Source organism: Theropithecus gelada, chromosome 15, assembly GCF_003255815.1.
Source record: "Theropithecus gelada isolate Dixy chromosome 15, Tgel_1.0, whole genome shotgun sequence".
Lineage (NCBI taxonomy): Eukaryota > Metazoa > Chordata > Mammalia > Primates > Cercopithecidae > Theropithecus > Theropithecus gelada.
This window is the reverse complement of record NC_037683.1, coordinates 10,422,195-10,438,305: the sequence shown is the minus strand read 5'-3', so window position 1 is coordinate 10,438,305 and position 16,111 is coordinate 10,422,195. Positions and strand designations below refer to the sequence as shown.

The window sequence follows — 16,111 nt, the reverse complement described above, 5'->3', positions numbered from 1 at the left end:
TTTGTTACCCAGCCCGGAGTGCAGTGGTGCAATGATGGCTTGCTGCAGTCTTGAACTCCTGAGCTCAGGGGATCCTCCTGCCTTAGCCTCCTGAGTAGCTGGTACCATAGGCACACACCACCATGCCCAGCTATTTTTTTGTATTTTCACCTTGTTGCCCAGGCTGCTCTTGAACTCCTGGAGTCAAGCAGTCTGCCACTTTGGCCTCCCAAAGTGTTGGGATTACAAGCATGAACCACCACACGCCCTGCCTGAAAGGAATTCTGAATGGACTTATCAACAATTATTTGAATACCACAGTTGCTGTTTCCTCTGAATCCTTGAATCCTTTGTAGAATTGACAGCACAAACCATAGTTCTCCCATTCCTAGTTTTCACTTGGTTTCCTTGCCATGTGTGGGTTAGGCATCTTCTGAGGGCCCTATGTAGGTAGATGTTGCAGGGAAATGGATGGCCATTTTTAATAAAGGAATAAGGTCTGGGCTTTATTGTTCCTAAGAAGGAGCTGTCTTCTCAATTCATTTGGCTGCTGGGTTTACGTGATAATTTTTTCTTTCCTTCAGAGAGGCTAATTTCTTTTTATCTCTTTTGGTGCCTATTGGTACTTACCTCAGGGCATTTTGTCATTTCAGAAAATGGACCCAAGTGGGGTCAAAGTGCTGGAAACAGCAGAGGACATCCAGGAGAGGCGGCAGCAGGTCCTAGACCGATACCACCGCTTCAAGGAACTCTCAACCCTTAGGCGTCAGAAGTTGGAAGATTCCTATCGATTCCAGTTCTTTCAAAGAGATGCTGAAGAGCTGGAGAAATGGATACAGGAAAAACTTCAGATTGCATCTGATGAGAATTATAAAGACCCAACCAACTTGCAGGTACGTCTGATCTCCTGGGATTCCTGCCAAAATTCAAGAGCCCAAATGTTCTTACCCAAAAATCAGACAGGAAAGTTACTTAATTATGACCTTGAGAGATTGGACAAGAAGAATATAATAAGGAAGGACAAACTCAGTTTTCCCGTATTGTATTAGTGAGGGTGAATGTGGAATCTTACAGGTATTAATTGTCTTTTCTGAATGCTTTAGACTGATGGTTCTCAAACCTCTGCCTTGATACTACTGGTGATCTTTAAACATTTTTCGGGAAAGTTCTGGGTTAATCTCTTGGAATGAGGTTTTTGTTTTGTTTTGTTTTTGTTTTTGTTTTTGTTTTCTGAGACGGAGTTTCACTCACGTTGCCCAGACTGGAGTGCAATGATATGATCTCGGCTCACTGCAGCCTCCACCTCCCAGGTTCAAGTGATTCTCCAGCCTCAGCCTCCCAACTAGCTGGGATTACAGGTGCCTGCCACCTTACCCAGCTAATTTTTATATTTGTAGTAGAGATAGGGTTTCGTCATGTTGGCCAGGCTGGTCTTGAACTCCTGACCTCAGGTGATCTGCCCACCTTGGCCTCCCAAAGTGCTGGGATTACAGGCATGATCCACTGCACCTGGCCTGGAATGAGTTTTTGAGAAAGGCATAACAGTGTTGTTGCTGGCAAAACTTTATAGTTATTCTGGAGTCAGATATCAAAAAAATAAATACTTACATTTTTGAGTCCCTTTCAGAGACTTGGTAAATCTTACCAAAAGCAAAGCGTGAATCTTTTGGTATGTAAATTATATATTTAAAACTTTTTTTTTTTTTGAGATGGAATTTTGCTCTTGTTGCCCAAGCTGGAGTGCAATGGTGCAGTCTCAGCTCGCTGCAACCTCCGCCTCCCAGATTCAAGTGATTCTCCTGCCTCAGCCTCCCGAGTAGCTGGGATTGTAGGCATGTGCCACCACGCCCGACTAATTTTTTGTATCCTTAGTAGAAACAGGATTTCATCATGTTTGCCAGGCTGGTCTCAAACTCCTGACCTCAGGTGATCCACCCGCCTCAGCCTCCCAAAGTGCTGGGATTTACAGGCGTGAGCCACCGTGCCCGGCCAGAACTTTTTTTGTAAAAAGGGAAAGCCAATTTCTTCTTACTTATTTTGGTGAAAGATTTTTTTTTTTTTTGAGACAGAGTCTCGCTCTGCCGCTGGGGCTGGAGTGCAGTGGCCGGATCTCAGCTCACTGCAAGCTCTGCCTCCCGGGTTGGACCATTGATGGCCCTCACTGGCCAGGCTTTCAGAGGGCCAGGAGAAATGCAGTCAGTATTTGAGGAATTGAGCAGGTAGAGAATGGGTGAGGTGCCAAATGATGTGTCCCTAACTAGAGGGAGCAGGATTGAGGAGGGAAGGAACAGGGGAGTAAAAAATGCTGATGCTGTGTGGTTGCGTCTGAGGCTCACTTCAAGGTCCACCAACAGGGAAAGCTTCAGAAGCATCAAGCCTTTGAAGCTGAAGTGCAGGCCAATTCAGGAGCCATTGTTAAGCTGGATGAAACTGGAAACCTGATGATCTCAGAAGGGCATTTTGCATCTGAAACCATACGGGTGAGTATGAGTAGCTTGTGGTGTGGCGGTTTCATCTGGGTGGAGCATTGTAGATTCATGCATACAGGTCAGTTTGGGTTCCCAAAAAGATAGACTTTTCCAGCTTTTAAAAGAATTTATGAAGTCTCCTTAAGAAGTTACCCAAATCCTGCCTTTGTAATATGACAACATGAATATAAGCAAGGATTCGTATACTCAGTGAGGAAATTAATATTCCTTTTGTAGAGCAAATTAGAATGTGATTATACTTTAAAGAAAACTGTAAATTTAACATTTGTAAATGGCAATGAGATGGGAGAGCATATTAGTGAAACTGGCAAATTTAAGGACTCGAATATAAAGATAAATAGAAACAGTCACAGACACTATAAAGAAGGTTATCTGTGGGAAAGCTTGTTGTCTTGAATCTCGGCTTGCCCTGGGAGGGGTTTACTGAGGTCTAGGCAGCAAGCCTGTTAAAGCTCCAGCTCTAAGGAACGATTTGTGGCACCTATTGGTCAACGACCGTGGTGATGGGACTGACTTTGAGGCAGGAGTCCTTGAACTCTTTGGTCTGGCTGATTTTAGTGACAGTTTATTGGGGCTGAGGTAGTAATTGATGTTTCTCTGCTTCGTTTCACATTTCTAGTATGAAGATATTAAGGGAAAACAAACCTCTTGACAGTGAGGTGTGCACATTGAGTTTCTTATAAGTGGGTGCACTTGTCTATCTTTGATACACATCATGTCTAGCTGTGTGTTCTTTTTGGTTCTTTGTCATCCAAAGCCACATTGCTTGAGGCCCACCCTTTTCTAGTATTTTACCTGTCAAAGCAGTCCTGAAGATGTAAATGAAAGCTGTACCCTTAAGCCCCAGCTAGAACTGTTTTGTCCCCCACTCTTCCTTGATAACTGTGTGGAGGATTCTTTCACTGAGGATCCAGTCTACTCATTTTCAACAATAAATATTTGTTTTCTCACGTTTGCTTGGCAATACTCTGCAGCATATTAAGGACTTACAATTAGCCCTAAGATGTATGATGAATAATTATTAACTATTACTAATAATGATGACTGTAAATAGGAAATAAAAGTGAATTCCAAATATCATATGACATTTAATAACATTTAACCCATTTGGGCAATGTAGTATGTGTCTGCAATTAAATACAGATATTTATCTGCCCATCTTCCCACTATTTTATATACAGTCTTAGAGTAAATGAGATCAGTATGTCTTATTATTCTATCCAGGGATAGAAGTTGTTTTCCCAGAGTGAATGAGGCACCTCTGTAGTAGAATATGTAACCAGCTTATAGATTGGAACATTAGACAGAGATCAAGTGTTTGGCTTCAGTAATTAATCAAGGGGGAAGGGAGGAGGACCCAAAGCTGACTTTATTTATGTCTATTAGTACCCTCTGCCCTGTTTAGACAGCCTATTTATTTATTTGTTTATTGAGACGAAGTTTTGCTCTTGTTGCCCAAGCTGGAGCAGAATGGCAAGATCTCGGCTTAATGCAACCTCTGCCTCCCAGGTTCAAGCGATTCTCCTGCTTCAGTCTCCCAAGTAGCTGGGATTACGGGTGCCTACCACCATACCCGGCTAATTTTTGTTTATTTAGTAGAGATGGGGTTTCACCATGTTGACCAGGTTGGTCTTGAACTTCTGACCTCAGGTGATCTGCCCGTCTCGGCCTCCCGAAGTGCTGGGATTACAGGTATGAGCCATCGTGCCCAGCCCAGATGATTTATTATTATTATTATTATTTTTATTTTTTTGAGATGGTGTTTTACTCTTGTTACCCAGGCTGGAGTGCAATGGCGTGATCCTGGCTCACTGCAACCTCCACCTCCCAGTTTCAAGTGATTCTCCTGCCTCAGCCTCCTGAGTAACTAGGATTACAGGCATGTGCTGTGCCACCACAGCCAGCTAATTTTGTATTTTTAGTAGAGATGGGGTTTCTCCATATTGGTCAGGCTGGTCTCGAACTCCCGACCTCAGGTAATCTGCCCGCCTTGGCCTCCCAAAGTGCTGGGATTATAGGCGTGAGCCACCATGCCTGGCCTAGACAGCTTATTAAAGCAACATTAACAATACTGTTAACTGGCCAGGCGTGGTGGCTCACACCTGTAATCCCAGAACTTTGGGAGGCCAAGGCTGAGGCAAGAGGCTCACTTGAGCTCAGGAGTTCAAAACCAGCCTGGGCAACATAGTGAGACCTCGTCTCTACAAAAAAATTAAAAAATTAGTGGGGTGTGGTGGTGCACACCTGTAGTCCCAGCTGCTGGGGAGGTTGAGGTGGGAGGATCACTTGAGCCTGGGAGGTCAAGGCTACAGTGAGCCATGGTTGCACCACTGGACTTCAGCCTAGGCAACAGAGCAAGACTGCCTGGGGGGAAAAAAAAAAAGGCCTGGCACAGTGTGGCTCATACCTGTAATCCCAGCACTTTGGGAGGCTGAGATGGGCAAATCATCTGAGGTCAGGAGTTTGAGACCAGCCTGGCTAACATGGTAAAAACCTGTTTCTACTAAAAATACAAAAAATTAGCCGGGTTTGGTGGTGTGTGCCTGTAATCCCAGCTACTTGGGAGGCTGAAGCACGAGAATCGCTTGAACCCAAGAGGCAGAGGTTGCAATGAGCCGAGATCCAGCCATTGTACTCTGGCTTGGGCAACAAGAACGAAACTCTGTCTGAAAAAAGTAAAAAAAAAAAAAAAAAAAAAAAGTAATTAAAAAAAACTTATTAAATATAGTTTGTTGAGTAGGTATTAGGAGCTATTTATGTATAGATACTTTGTTAACCTCTAATCTTCACAGTAAGTGTGCAAAGTGGCCATTATTTCCCTATTATGTGAGAGTAGAAACTGAGTCTCAGAGAATTTCAGTAACTTGCCCAAAGTCATACAGTTGATAGATGACTGAACTAGAATTTCCTCTGTCCCCTTCTTTGTCCAGTCATCACTATTTTTTTAAATTTTAATTTATTATTATTATTAGTTTTTGAGACAGGGTCTTGCTCTGTCACCCAAGCTGGAGTGCAGTGGCACAATCTCAGCTAGCTGCAACCTCCTTCCCCCAGGCTCAAGCGGTTCACCCACCTCAGCCTCCTGAGTAGCTGGGACCACAGGAACGCACCACCATGCTGAGCTATTTTTTTGTATTTTTAGTAGAGATAGGTGTCTTGCCATGTTGCCCAGGCTGGTCTTGAACTCCGGAGCTGAAGCAATCCACCTGCCTCGGCCTCCCAAAGTGCTGGGATTACAGGTGTGAGCGACTGCACCCAGCCTGTGTGCTTTGTTTTTCCAACCTGTACTTCATTCCTGTCTTCTTTGCTTAATGTTTCCACCATCTACTTTTCTGAAGGCTCCTGTTGCTTGCTTATGTCCCTGTTGAGAAATCCACCTGAGTCAGAACCAGGCTTGCTTCTCCACCCCATCAGCTTTCCACATGTTTATGAAGCGCACCTGCCTCCCTGCCCACTCACACTCTCAAATAATAGTAAGGCTGTGAAGCTGGACTCTCTCTTACCTGCAGTATTTACAAGATCAGACACATCAGCAATGGGAAAATGGTTCCAGTACTGGGACAGGCCTTGCCCTAGTTCTTTCCTTGAGGGTGTAAAAATGAAATATGTGAGATGGACAGTTGACTTGAATGTGAGAGGATTTTCTCTAGTCTTCTGTGGCCTCATTTTTAATTTGAGCAGGAGCTCTCATTTCATCTTTACTTTCATGCTCACAGTTACTATGGTGATCTTGGCTTGGTCATTTATTTGGTCCCCTAACTCATTACTTAGTTTGGCAGGCAGTGGTAGTAGAGGAAGGTGGGTGGCGTGTGAGGGCATGTCTGTGTCCTGGATAACTTGTCTGTCACTGGTTTAGACTTTCACACCATACCGGACAGCGTGGCGCCCCATAGTCACCGCCACCCACATCGGGTCCCACATCCGAGTAGGTGGAGTATTGACTTGCTGTCGGTTGCCTTTGCCCCCTTGCTTTGGAGTGCCTTTCACTTCTTTCTCAGTGGTGGGGTCACAGTTTTACCAACAGAGGTGGAAGTGAATTGTGTGAGCATGTATTCCTCTGCTGCTTTCTCCTTTCAAGTAAAACATTCATACTTGTTTCTAAGAGAATCCACCCATGTTGACTGTCCCATGGTTTTCAAGTTTTCATTTTGCTAGGAGTGATATCTCAATCATGGGTGGATCCCAGACTTCTTTTCTGTTAGTGTTTAAATCTCTTTGTTTGTTTTACTTATGTCTGTCAGTGTTGTACAGAAACTCCCAGTATCTTGGGTAGGCATAATCAAGGCATTGAGGTTGGATTGGAATACCAGAATGCATCGTCTAATCTTGCATTGATTACCAGTTTCCTCCAATGCTTGATAAGTCCTTACTGGGCCTGTGTTATGAGAACCCAAAGATGCTGGGAGCTGAGTATGTTTGATCCTGTGGCTGCCACTTGGGTGAAGTTTGAAATAAACCTCACTTGAGATGTACTGCAAACTGTCTTTTCACAGAAGGTTCAAAATTTTTTCTATCAGGAATCCTTTTTGATAGCTGATGACTTTTCAGGACCCCATCTTTTCTACTTTTTTTTTTTTTTTCTCCGAGATGGATTCTTGCTCTGTCGCCCAGAGCTGGAGTGCAGTGGCACAATCTTGGCTCACTGCAACCTCCACCTCCCAGATTCAAGCAGTTCTCCTACCTCAGCCTTCCAAGTAGCTGGGATTACAGGCGTGTGCCACCACGCCCGGCTAATTTGTGTATTTTTAGTAGAGACTTTAGTAGCGGTTTCACCGTGTTGGCCAGGCTGGTCTCGAACTCCTGACCTCATGATCTGCCCACCTCAGCCTTCCAAAGTGCTGGGATTACAGGAGTGAGCCACTGCACCCGGTCCTTTTCTACTTTTTTTTTGAGACGGAGTCTCGCTCTGTCGCCCAGACTGGAGTGCAGTGGCGCAATCACTACTCACTAAAAGCTCTACCTCCCTGGGGTCAAGTGATTCTCCTGCCTCGGCCTTCCGAGTAGCTGGGATTACAGGTGCGTGCCACCACACCCGGCTCATTTTTGTACTTTTAGTAGGAACAGGGTTTCACCATGCTGGCCAGGCTGGTCTCGAACTCCTGACCTCGTGATCCACCCGCCTCAGCCTCCCAAAGTGCCACTGCGCCCAGCTTCCCCTTTTCTACTTTTATAACAAGATTTTCCTGTTGCACCTCATAATTTTTACATTGATGATGCCTATAGGACCTCTTCTTTTGTTTTTTTTTTTTATCTGCATAAATTTGGAATACATCCTTCAGTAATTTCAGCTCAGTTTACACATTAATTCCTCATTTTTCCTTCCCCAGTAGTCTTCTGGATTAGGAATTCCACTCTAATAATTTAATAATAATTATTAATAGTATCAATTGTGTACCTATGAACTATTATATAATACTAAAATATATGTAACTTTACAATATAAATATATCATAAATATAATAAATAAATGAAATATAAAGATATTATTAATAATATAAGTGATAATGATTTTCCTGATGTAAACTAGAGTAAATCTACCTACTTGTAACTTGAAGACCACCAAACCAGTCTGAACTGTGGACTTTTCCCTACTCCCAGTTAAATTTACTATTTCCTCTCAGTTTAGGGATTATCTTTTAAAAATATTTTTATTCAGAGCTCCATAAAGTCTCTAACTTGTCAGAGCCAGATCCCACAGAGCCACTTGTGATCTGATTAAAACTCTGATTTGAAACTTTCAGACTCGTTTGATGGAGCTGCACCGCCAGTGGGAATTACTTCTGGAGAAGATGCGAGAGAAAGGAATCAAACTGCTGCAGGCCCAGAAGTTGGTGCAGTACTTACGGGAATGTGAGGACGTGATGGACTGGATCAATGACAAGGCACGTTTTGAGAAGAAAGGTTTGCTCAGCCTTACTCAGAGAAAGGAAGAGACTCCTCCGTGATCTGTAGCGAGACCCAGTGTTAGCACAGATACGGCCATTTTAAGGGAAAGGGTGGAAGTGGGATTGCTGTCTCTCCAGCTGCTCTCTGGGTGTATGCGCTATTCTGTAACTCTGAAGCCTGGAGTCGCTGAGACAGAAATGCTCTGAGCTCAGCCTGTTAACTTTCTATGGGAGGAACTAAAATCACAAACCACAGAGAAAACCGTATCCATTAAAGCTAGCATGGCTCCATCCCTAATGTGTCTGTTTCATGCTTCTGGAAGCCATTGTTAACAAATGTTGGTTGGTGACTCTGGCTCTCTTATGGTCCCTGAATAGGAAGCAATTGTTACTTCTGAAGAGCTGGGCCAGGATCTGGAGCATGTAGAGGTTTTACAGAAGAAATTTGAAGAGTTTCAAACAGATATGGCTGCTCATGAAGAAAGAGTTAATGAAGTGAACCAATTTGCTGCCAAACTCATACAGGTAAATAGCAAAGTGCTGTGTGTTTCTCACAACATTATTATGTTAACTGTTTAGTATATTCAGGAGAAAATTCTGATGATTGGTCCCCTAATTTTTGATTGAGCAAGTTTTTGTAAGCATGTCTAAAGAGTTTTGTTTAGATGTATAAGGCACAATACTGATTAGTCCTAAATTGGAAGATGCTTTTTAATGTGTTGCCTTCGGCAGGAAGGGCAGAGTTCATGTGATCTGTTTCCTCCACCCACTTCTGGGTAGGGCTGCGTGAAGCTTTTATTGGGCTGCTGAAGCTAGGTCTCAGGGTTTCTCAGACGAGGGTGTGGTGGTGAATGCTAAGTTAGTATTGGCAGATGTCCGCCAATGCCTTAGGGCTCTTGCCTTCCTTTTTTATTTGAAGCTTCCCTGGGCTCTCCTGGGAGCCTGAGAGAACCTTGTCGTGAATAGGCTCTCCACTCTGGCGCTGGAGCCTGTGAAGAGGGAATGATAACCCTTCCCCAGTGCCCACGTGTACAATCCTGTAAGCTGCTTCCACTCTGAGTGCAAAGGGTTCCACGGACATCAAGTACTCAGAACCCGAGAGTTTTTACTTTTAGGGAAATTTGATTTGGGGGGGTACAAATTTTAAATGTGTAAATCTGCTTACAGGCTGGTACTTGTTTCCTTTTTCTGGTCTATGATTAAGAGAAAGAATACCCAGCATTCCTCAGAAATATCTCACCCTTCCACAGTGACAGATGTGTTACCTTTCCAAACCCTAGGCTTTCCTACGGTTGAGCTTGAGAAGAGTAGTCAGGCCAAACCCATGGTATCCCAAATGGATTCAAGAACCCTGAATGCTTCACTTTATTACTTTATATCGTATTTTTAAAAACACCAAAATGTGGTTGGTAGGGAAGGATACTTTTAAAGAAATGTCTCTAAGCTGGATGCAGTGGCATCTGCCTGTAGACCCAGCTACTCTACTCAGACCCAGGCTGACAAGGCGGGATCACTTGAGACCAGCCTGGGTAACATAGCAAGACCCTGTCTCAAAAAAGAAAAAAAGAAATGTCTTCAGTCTAAAGCCAGGAACAAACTCTTAAGCCCTGAAAATTATGTTTATGTGCAAGAATGCTTAACAGCCTCATGAACATCTGAAATACCAAATTTTCAAGCAGTTAGGGTAGATGAATACATGGATAAAGCTACCACAAAGTTACAGCCAAACTATTTATTAACATCAGAGTGGTGATTTGCTAAGATACGTCAAGGAACCAACCCCAGGGTAACTAGTTGGAGAAGCCAGAAGTTGTGTACAAATCCAGTCTCTTCTCTTCCTTGTTTAGGAGCAGCACCCTGAGGAGGAACTGATCAAGACTAAGCAGGATGAAGTCAATGCAGCCTGGCAGCGGCTGAAGGGCTTGGCTCTGCAGAGGCAGGGGAAGCTCTTTGGGGCAGCTGAAGTTCAGCGCTTTAACAGGTGTCAAGCCAGAGTGGGCTTTGGGGAATGGGCCTCAACCTGGAGGGGAGTTGTGAAGCACAGGGCATGTGCTGGTGAGCTGTCAGGGCTGACTGGGCCTTGGTCCCATGGAGTGTTCCTAGTTCTAGGGAGATGTCATTGCTGTGGATTAACTGGTGCCTTTGTTCTGTAGGGATGTGGATGAGACTATCAGTTGGATTAAGGAAAAGGAGCAGTTAATGGCCTCTGATGATTTTGGCCGAGACCTGGCAAGTGTTCAGGCTCTGCTTCGGAAGCACGAGGGTCTAGAGAGAGATCTTGCTGCTCTAGAAGACAAGGTGGGTTTTACAAGCAGCTGATTCTGTAAATAAGTTACCAAGGGTCAGGAGAATAGTTCTGACGGAGTTCATTTCTAGGTCAAAGCCCTGTGTGCTGAGGCTGACCGCCTGCAACAGTCCCACCCTCTGAGTGCAACACAGATTCAAGTGAAGCGAGAGGAACTGATTACAAACTGGGAGCAGATCCGCACCTTGGCGGCAGAGAGACATGCACGGCTCAATGATTCATACAGGTGCAAATAATGCTCCAGGTCTTAACCAGTATCATTTAACTTATTTTTAGGAAGCAGGAATAGCAGAGTTAAGGGTCTGTTCTGTGTTCTGTGGAAGTGTCAGGTATCACCTACCAATGCAAATCACTTCTTACCTATGTTCTCTCTGTTTGGAGACTGGCAACTGTATCATGTGTAGTATGTGTATGCTATTTACAACTTCATAAATTCTTCTATTCTGCATCACTGCATTATGACTGACAGAATGGAAATATCCCCTTAAGTATCTGAGTATCACATGAAATACCTTATTACAACCAGATTGGAAAGGAAAAGAATGCTTCTTACTAGCCAAGGGTTGAACCTGGGAATAACAAGGAAGTTGAAAATGTGGGACAGGATTGGGGCTTTATAGTGAGGGACAGAACCTAAGTTTTAAAGCATTGATTTCAGCCTTCTCTTGCTTTCCTTCACAGTCTAGATTGGTAGAATTTCATATTTCCCAGAATTAGAGTTTGTATAATTTGTTAGACATTTGAGAACATAGAATTCGGAGCTTTAGGGAGGCCATTTTCCACCCTGGAATCTCCGCTGGAAACATAATGTCTTCCTTTGGCTTTTCCTAGGCTTCAACGCTTCCTTGCTGACTTCCGTGACCTCACCAGCTGGGTGACTGAGATGAAAGCCCTCATCAATGCAGATGAGCTTGCCAATGATGTGGCTGGGGCTGAAGCCCTGCTAGATAGACACCAAGAGCACAAGGTAATAGTATCTCTAGCATCTTCCAGAAGTGAAGATTTTAGCTTATAATGCAACAGTATATCAATGTTGGGTGAGGCCTGTAGTTGGAGTTGGTACCACGTTATTCACAGGTGTCTCTCATCATAAGGATTGTGGTTGGTTTTGCCTTTGGAGACCTGGTCTATCTGCTTCTGATAGAGGCTTAACTCAGTTCAGTGTCAAGAAGTTCACTGTGGTCCATAAAAGCAAACAGACAAGCTCTGGCGAGATAGAAGTGCTACTACTTGGCACGTTGATCCTTTGTGATGTAAAAAGTATTTGTTGGGCTGAGCACAGTGGCTTATGCCTATAATCCCAGCACTTTGGAAGGCCAAGGCAGGTGGATCACAAAGTCAAGAGATCAAGACCATCCTTGCCAACATGATGAAACCCTGTCTCTACTAAAAGTACAAAAATTAGCTGGCCTTGGTGGCACATGCCTGTAGTCCCAGCTACTCAGGAGTCTGAGGCAGGGGAATCGCTTGAACCCGGGAGGCAGAGGTTGCAGTGAGCCATGATCGTACCATTCTACTACTGCCTGGACAACAAGAGTGAAACTCCATCTCTCAAAAAAAAAAAGAAAAAAAACTGAGAGGTTTTAATGTGCTAGATACAAAATCAATATACTGAAAGTCAAACGTTTCTCTACACTAGTAACAGAAACGTAATTTTTTTTTTTTTTTTTTTTTTGAGACGGAGTCTCGCTGTGTCGCCCAGGCTGGAGTGCAGTGGCCGGATCTCAGCTCACTGCAAGCTCCGCCTCCCGGGTTTTTACGCCATTCTCCTGCCTCAGCCTCCCGAGTAGCCGGGACTACAGGCGCCTGCCACCTCGCCTGTCTAGTTTTTCGTATTTTTTAGTAGAGACGGGGTTTCACCGTGTTAGCCAGGATGGTCTCGAACTCCTGACCTCGTGATCCGCCCGTCTCGGCCTCCCAAAGTGCTGGGATTACAGGCTTGAGCCACCGCGCCCGGCCCAGAAACGTAATTTTTAAAAGTACTACTTATTAGAGCAGAAAATATAAAGTACTTAGGAATAAATCTAACAAAAGTGTGTAAGACATTTGTGGAGAAAACTATAAAACTTTGTTAAAAGGCATTAAATAAAAACTGAATAGATAGAATGATTTATCTAGTGCACAGATAGAACGATCTTTTGTGAAGGTGTAAATTCCCACCAGGATATATACAGTTAATTCAGTTCTAGTCAAGTGCTCAGCAGGTATATGTGTGTGTGTGTGTTTCTTTTTGCAATGAGATGAGCTGATTCCAAAACTGATTTGGAAGAAAAAAATTTAAAAAAGGTTGAGACAATGTTGAAGATCATGGTGGGGCCAGGGAGGGACTCACCCTACCAGGTTCTATAAAATAATAGTAAACAAGTCCATTTGGCACAAAGAAGACAGAGCACTGGAACGAAAGAGAGCTCAGACCCATGTGAATGTGTGGAACCTTGACAAACGACAGGTGACCTGAAAAACCATTTGGAAAAGGACTTCATCAGTGAGTGATACTCTCACATTTGATGACCTAGATTGATTATGTATTAGGAAACCTGGCCTAATCTTTCATTTTGTTCCTTGTTTTAGATATCATAGTCTGGCTTATAATGCTTATGTAAAATGCAACACCTTGTTTTCATTTTGTAAGATGCTAGGCATAAATCATGGCTTTGTTTTTTTCTCCTGTAGGGTGAAATTGATGCTCATGAAGACAGCTTCAAATCTGCAGATGAATCTGGGCAGGCACTGCTTGCTGCTGGTCATTACGCCTCAGATGAAGTGAGGGAGAAGGTAAGAGAAGAGAAATGGAGTTTTTGAGGAGCAAATTACATCTTTCACTAAGTCTCTGAAAGCTATTATTCATTCTTAAATATCCAGACATTGCATTCACCATGATATGTGAGAAACTTTCCTTTTTCTGCAGAGATTTAAAAAGAAGGTATATGTGTAGTGTGCTGATTTCCTGAGAGACAGTCCTCCTTATTTGGGGCATGTGTGGCACGTTTCCTACTTACAGGGACTTTTTGTATTGAGCTGAGTCTTGCATTAGGAGTTGCAGCAAAGAGGAAACACATTTTTATAAAATGATACGTAGGCCGGATGTGGTGTGACCCCAGCACTTTCAGAGGCCAAGGCAGGAGGATTGCTTGAGACTAGGAATGGGAGACCAGCCTGAACAACATAGTGAGACCCCATCTTGACAAAAAATTGATAAATTAGCCAGACATGGTGGCACATTCGTATAGTCCTAGCTACTCGAGAGAATTACTTGAACCCAGGAGTTCAAAGTTACAATGAGTTATGATTTGCACCACTGCACTCCAGCTTGAGTGACAGAGTGAGACCCTGTGTCTTAAAAAAAAAAAAAGGAAGTAAAATAAAATATGTATGTATGTAAGTTTTGAAGTATCTCAGAGTATAAAATTGCCTAGGAACATTAGATAAATAATGATTTCTATATTTTCTAATATTACATAGAGTAAAAGAAGACATTTCAAAGACTTGTCATTAGTAGCTTCGGAGCCTAAAGTCTCGGGGGTTTCTGAATTTATTTTCCATATGGTATAGAGCACCCACTCAGTTGACATTTCTCAGTGGAGAGTCCCTACTCCATTTATACTGCCTCACTTTTAAATGGATGCCCTATTTCTTCTACCTGGGAGTTTACTTACTGTTTTTACCTAAAGTCATTTGTGATCATGTGGCAATAAATTAATTCTAGATTAATTAAAATAGGCCATCCCTTTTATATTGAACATGCACATACAACATGAATGTTGTTTTTCCCCTTTTGCAAATCAGAAAAAAGGCCTGAAGATTAGCACTAGGATTAGGAATTCCAGGCTAGCTGTTCTGTCTGCCTTGGAGGCATTGGGGCTGACCTCATCTCCCTGACCATGTCTCCTATGCCCCCAAGCTGACCGTCCTTTCCGAGGAGAGAGCAGCACTGCTGGAGCTGTGGGAGCTGCGCAGGCAGCAGTACGAGCAGTGCATGGATCTGCAGCTCTTCTACCGGGACACTGAGCAGGTGGACAACTGGATGAGCAAGCAGGAGGTAATCTGTGAGCAAAGCCTTGTCAGTGGTGGGAGAAGAAGGACCTGTATTTTGTCTCCTCGGGTAGTGTGCTTGTTTTGTTTTAGGACATCGGTACCATGTTAGTTCTGAATCCATTGAAGAGGGGGAATTGAGCAAGCTTCTCTCAGTTCTGCCGGCATCTCTCTCTGCTGAGATTGCAAGGCCTTCAGAAAAGGCCCCAGCTTTTCAGATTAGTGTGATGTAAAATGTTTTGAGATTTTTTTCTTAGAACTTAGCATTGCCGGGTGCAGTGGCTGTCTCCTGTAATCCTAGCACCTTGGGAGGCTGAAATGGGAGTATCCTTTGAACCCAGGAACTCAAGGCTACAGCAAACTATGATCGTACCACGCACTCTAGCCTGTTCAGTAGACTGAGATCCTGTCTCACAAAAAAAACTTCAGCATTACATGCCATCTAAATCTAATAGAAGCAACAAAAGCTATGTAAGAGAAGTTTCAATAGAATGTGGAAGAAGCAACAAAAGCTATGTAAGAGAAGTTTCAATAGAATGTGGAACAAGGATTTCATGATATGACTTTACTGGATTGATTTTAAAAAATTCCAAAAGGACTTTAAACTTCCTAGAAGAGATCTTAGAAGTTTAACAGCCATAAAATCTCTTTCCTTCTTTTTGTATTTTGGCCAAAATACCCTTTGCTTCACAGTCTTAGAAGATCAAAGGAATAGGACATTATTCTGAATACTTTGTTTCCTTTGGCAAGGCGTTCCTGTTGAATGAAGACTTGGGAGATTCCTTGGATAGTGTGGAAGCACTTCTTAAGAAGCATGAAGACTTTGAGAAATCCCTTAGTGCCCAGGAGGAAAAGATTACAGTAAGATCCCTTCTTGTCAGTGCTTTCAAATGACCCTTAGTATCGTAAGCCAGAATGTCTTTCCCTGGAAGGATTCTGAACAGATTTGGTGAAAGATTCATATGCAAAGCACTCCTGTGGCTGCTTAAACTTTCACAAGGATGACATGCTATCTCGTTGAAGACATAATACAACTTTATGGAAAAATGATTTCCTTAATGGAAACCTCCAAACTTCTTTAAGTTTGTACCCTTCATTAAAAGTAGGTCAGGGGGCCGGGTGTGGTGGCTCAAGCCTGTAATCCCAGCACTTTGGGAGGCCAAGACAGGCGGATCACAAGGTCAGGAGATTGAGACCATCCTGGCTAATACGGTGAAACCCCATCTCTACTAAAAATACAAAAAACTAGCTGGGCGAGGTGGCGGGCGCCTGTAATCCCAGCTACTCAGGAGGCTGAGGCAGGAGAATGGCGTAAACCCGGGAGGCGGAGCTTGCAGTGAGCTGAGATCCGGCCACTGCACTCCAGTCTGGGCACAGAGCGAGACTCCGTCTCAAAAAAAAAAAAAAAAAAAAAAAAAAGT

At 43.5% G+C, this 16,111-nt stretch overlaps 1 protein-coding gene across 7 annotated transcripts in view; it reads left to right on the top strand.

The window, feature by feature from the left end:
- Positions 1 to 632: 632 nt before the first annotated feature.
- SPTAN1 (spectrin alpha, non-erythrocytic 1) overlaps positions 633 to 16,111 on the top strand; it is a 71,599-nt gene continuing 56,120 nt past the window's right edge. For 5 of the 7 annotated variants that reach the window (XM_025360337.1, XM_025360332.1, XM_025360336.1 and 2 more), the window contains exons 1-11: positions 636 to 872; positions 2,334 to 2,459; positions 8,210 to 8,350; positions 8,732 to 8,878; positions 10,201 to 10,334; positions 10,507 to 10,651; positions 10,730 to 10,884; positions 11,490 to 11,625; positions 13,332 to 13,433; positions 14,560 to 14,697; positions 15,441 to 15,551. In XM_025360337.1, coding sequence (XP_025216122.1) covers positions 636 to 872; positions 2,334 to 2,459; positions 8,210 to 8,350; positions 8,732 to 8,878; positions 10,201 to 10,334; positions 10,507 to 10,651; positions 10,730 to 10,884; positions 11,490 to 11,625; positions 13,332 to 13,433; positions 14,560 to 14,697; positions 15,441 to 15,551 — 1,572 coding nt within the window. Of the gene's footprint in view, positions 873 to 2,333; positions 2,460 to 8,209; positions 8,351 to 8,731; positions 8,879 to 10,200; positions 10,335 to 10,506; positions 10,652 to 10,729; positions 10,885 to 11,489; positions 11,626 to 13,331; positions 13,434 to 14,559; positions 14,698 to 15,440; positions 15,552 to 16,111 lie in introns of all 7 variants that reach the window. The other 2 variants (XM_025360338.1, XM_025360333.1) reach the window with 1 other exon arrangement.